The sequence below is a fragment of the Lucilia sericata genome, unplaced genomic scaffold (genome assembly GCF_015586225.1).
Source record: "Lucilia sericata isolate MDLA Ls3-8-SP2 unplaced genomic scaffold, ASM1558622v1 Contig000765F_arrow, whole genome shotgun sequence".
Classification (NCBI taxonomy): Eukaryota; Metazoa; Arthropoda; class Insecta; order Diptera; family Calliphoridae; genus Lucilia; species Lucilia sericata.
This window is the reverse complement of record NW_023994762.1, coordinates 12,052-15,194: the sequence shown is the minus strand read 5'-3', so window position 1 is coordinate 15,194 and position 3,143 is coordinate 12,052. Positions and strand designations below refer to the sequence as shown.

General features: G+C 31.7%; 1 protein-coding gene across 1 annotated transcript; it reads left to right on the top strand.

Annotated features, from left to right (window-relative positions):
- Positions 1-2,078, top strand: LOC119607948 (angiopoietin-related protein 7-like). Its single transcript, XM_037962115.1, has 7 exons — positions 1-122; positions 185-297; positions 556-678; positions 742-861; positions 1,027-1,143; positions 1,202-1,843; positions 1,918-2,078. The coding sequence occupies exons 1-7, from the start codon at positions 72-74 to the stop codon at positions 2,015-2,017; spliced, it is 1,266 nt and encodes a 421-aa protein (XP_037818043.1). The 5' UTR covers positions 1-71; the 3' UTR covers positions 2,018-2,078.
- The last annotated feature ends 1,065 nt before the right edge of the window (positions 2,079-3,143 follow it).

Below are 3,143 nucleotides of genomic sequence, written 5' to 3'. Positions count from 1 at the left end.
CAATTCTGAATCAAAATATAAAAATAAAACCTTTTAGTTTAAAAATCCCCCTCAACAAGTTCAAACAAAAAATGCATTTAAAATACTATTTAATAGTAATTGCCACTACTGTAATATGTGTTGTAAGGATATACTCAAAATACAAATTAATATTTTAAATTTCCGTGAACATAAATATTTTCAGAACTGTGAACTACGCGATATAGAAGAAATGTATTTGAATTTTTTTGTTCAAATCGAAAGTGTTAAAAAATCAATTGATATACTAAAACTACGCATGGATGCTCTGAATGAAAAGTGAGTGTGATGAAAAGGGTTAAAAGTGTATAAAGTATTGATAAATTGAGGACCATTTAATAGTTGTGATTTAAAATTTTGGTATAGACAAATATTTGGAATGTTTAATAGAAAAGAAAGATAAGAATAAATAAACAAAGAAATTTTAATAAACTAAACGTTAATGGTTCTTTGTCGGTAATTTGTTTGAAGGTCCCGTTGAATCACGTTTATGTTAATAAATTAAGTTCAATAAATGAAAATCGTTTCTCTTTTCAGAAATCCTAATAGCAATTACTACGATCTTATCGACAACAGATTTTCTCAGGTTTTTGAAAATTTTCGTATTACTCATAAATCGTTGGACCATTTAGCACAACGTTTAGATACTATCTCAGCTAAGTAAGATAAATTAAAATATAGATATACATTTCTTATACAAAAGATAAACAATAACATTTCTAGTGATAAAATAAGACCCACAGAGGAGGGGTCTATGAAAGAAACTTTGGAAATATCCAATCTGAATGAAAAGTATTCGACTTTATTAGTTGAAGTAAATAGAGTAAAAAACTCGGAGGAAAGGTAAGTTAAAAGGAGAGCTGTACAAGTAGAGTAGAGTGTGGGTCTAGATCAGATACAGGCAAAGTGATTTTTTCACATATTAATTACTCTCCACCGATTATCTAGATCTATCTAGGTTCTGAAAATCCAGATATTTTTTAACTTATAGAAAATCTATTGTTTTAGTCTAAAACAGAAGAATGCTGAGTTGGAATCAAAGTATTTGGACATTTTAAAAAATTATGAAATTTCCAAACAAAACACTGAAGAGTTGAAACTCGAAGTGAGTGCATTAAAAATGCAGTAAGTAGTTTTTTTTTAAATCTACAAAAATATTTGAAATAAATTTCTTAATCTTCAGAATGACAGAGATATTAGGCGATCAGAAAGCAGTTAAAATTTTCGAAAATAAGCCCTTATTCGATGTACGTATTGATAAATTGCCAAAATTTAAACACTACTGTTATTCAGATCCTAAACCAGTTGACTGTAAAACCGCTACTAGATGTACGCAAAAAAGTGGTTATTACAATCTAACTTTACCGGGCAATAAGTCTAAACAAATAATGGTCTTTTGTGATACAAAGACCAACGGCGGTGATTGGTTGCACATATTACGCCGTCACGATGGTTCGGAAAATTTTACACGCCCCTGGTTAGATTACGTTAAGGGATTTGGTCACGTGGAGGGTGAATACTGGTTAGGTTTAGAGAATTTACATACTCTTACCAACTACAATGGTCGCCAGCAATTATATGTTTACATTGAAAATTTCGAAGGAGAGTCCAGATTTGCTCATTACGATAATTTTGTAGTGGGAAGTTCTAGCGATCAATATGAACTGAAGTCGTTAGGAAATTATGATGGAACTGCTGGAGAAGATATGTCCTATAATGTTGGCTTAAAATTCAGTACAATTGATAAGGATAATGATAACTGGCCAACGGGTAGTTGTGCTATTCAACGTCAAGTCGGTTGGTGGTATAATTATTGTTCATTTGTGTAAGTTATACAGTTTAAATTGTGATCCGGTATTTATTTGTTTATTAAATAATAATTCTATATTTTTATTTTAGCCAACCTACAGGTCATTATTTACATGGTGAATCGTCTCGTAATGGTATTCTCTGGAGAGGTTTCAATGGATTAACTTATTCTCATAAAGTCATGTATTAATGATACGAAATGTTTAATATTTCCAATTGGGATTTTTAATGAATTAAAAAAATATTTACTAAAATAATACTATGTATTTGGACTGACCAAGACTGTTCTCTTCAAGCCAACTCTAAGCAAAGTAACTAACTAACTACAACTAACTAACGAACGAACGAACGAACAAACGAACGAACGAAACGAAGAACGAACGAACGAACGAACGAACGAACGAACGAACGAACAACAACGAACGAACGAACAACGAAACGAACAAACGAACGAAACGAACGAACGAACGAAACGAACGAAACGAAACGAACGAACGAACGAACGAACGAACGAACGAACGAACGAACGAACGAACGAATAACGAACGAAAACGAACTAACGAACGAACGAACGAACGAACGAACGAAAACGAACGAAAACGAACGAACGAACTAACGAACGAACGAAAAAACGAAACTAACGAAAATAAAACGAACTAACGAACTAACTAACGAACGAACTAACGAACGAACTAACTAACGAAACGAAAACTAACGAAACGAACTAAACTAACTAAAACGAACTAACGAACTAACGAAAAGAAAGAACTAACTAACTAAGACTAACTAAAAAAAAACTAACTAACAAAAACTAACTAACTAACGAAAACAATAACTAACTAACTACTAACTAACTAACTAACTAACTAACTGAACTAACGAACTAACTAACTAACTAACTAACAACTAACTACTAACTAACTAACTAACTAACTACTAACTAACTAACTAACTAACTAACTAACTAACTAACTAACTAACTAACTAACTAACTACAACTAACTAACTAACTAACTAACTAACTAACTAACTAACTACTAACTAACTAACTAACTAACTACTAACTAACTAACTAACTAACTAACCTAGCTTACCTTTATATCATTGACTGCTGAAATCGCATGCACGTCAGAGTCTATAATTGACCGAGTAATATCCATATATAGAAGCCACACGTTGCATTACCCATTTCAAAAACTACTACTACTACTATTTTATGCAATTGATTTGGAAAGCTCGCTTTTGGATACACAGGCTATCTGGATTTATCTTGATTCGTTCTTTGGTCTCAGGAGATAAGAATTCTTCTGAACCAA

Bases quoted from the DNA above. Each gene is read 5' to 3' on its own strand.
- LOC119607948 (XM_037962115.1), top strand. From the start codon at position 72: ATGCATTTAAAATACTATTTAATAGTAATTGCCACTACTGTAATATGT. The intron at 123-184 runs GTAAGGATATAC...AAATATTTTCAG, and splicing joins CCACTACTGTAATATGTGTT to AACTGTGAACTACGCGATAT. The intron at 862-1,026 runs GTAAGTTAAAAG...CTATTGTTTTAG, and splicing joins GTAAAAAACTCGGAGGAAAG to TCTAAAACAGAAGAATGCTG.